Consider the following 328-nt stretch of genomic DNA (forward strand, 5'->3'; position numbering starts at 1 on the left):
GTCCCATGAAGAAAATATGGCCGAGAGCTTCACATATCGAGATTGGTGCCTGTCTTGAGTGTGTGTCTCCCAGTGGCTGCCCCTGCCTCAAGCTGTGAGAGGTGCTGTCTGCGATATAACAATGACGTTCACTGAAAAGGAGCAAGAGGGTGTTCAAACAGAGAGAGGTTAGTGGCAAGAGTCTGGAGTCCACTTTGCAGAAGTTTTACTAAGCGCTGAGACAGCTCCTTCTCCTCATCCTTCATGGGGACAGGTCACACAGACAAATCATCCGACCTTGCCTTGCTGCTGGCACGGCTGGGCTTTCTCGATCGGCGTTTTTCATTTA

General features: G+C 50.6%; 1 protein-coding gene across 1 annotated transcript in view; it reads right to left on the reverse strand.

Annotated features, from left to right (window-relative positions):
• Window positions 1-254: 254 nt before the first annotated feature.
• Window positions 255-328, reverse strand: part of GJA5 (gap junction protein, alpha 5, 40kDa) — a 17,414-nt gene continuing 17,340 nt past the window's right edge. The window contains 1 exon segment of the mRNA XM_010286644.1: window positions 255-328. This exon segment is cut by the window's right edge and continues 13 nt beyond it. Within this exon segment, the coding sequence (XP_010284946.1) occupies window positions 255-328 (74 nt within the window).

This window comes from Phaethon lepturus, unplaced genomic scaffold (assembly GCF_000687285.1).
Source record: "Phaethon lepturus isolate BGI_N335 unplaced genomic scaffold, ASM68728v1 scaffold54744, whole genome shotgun sequence".
NCBI classification, from domain to species: Eukaryota; Metazoa; Chordata; class Aves; order Phaethontiformes; family Phaethontidae; genus Phaethon; species Phaethon lepturus.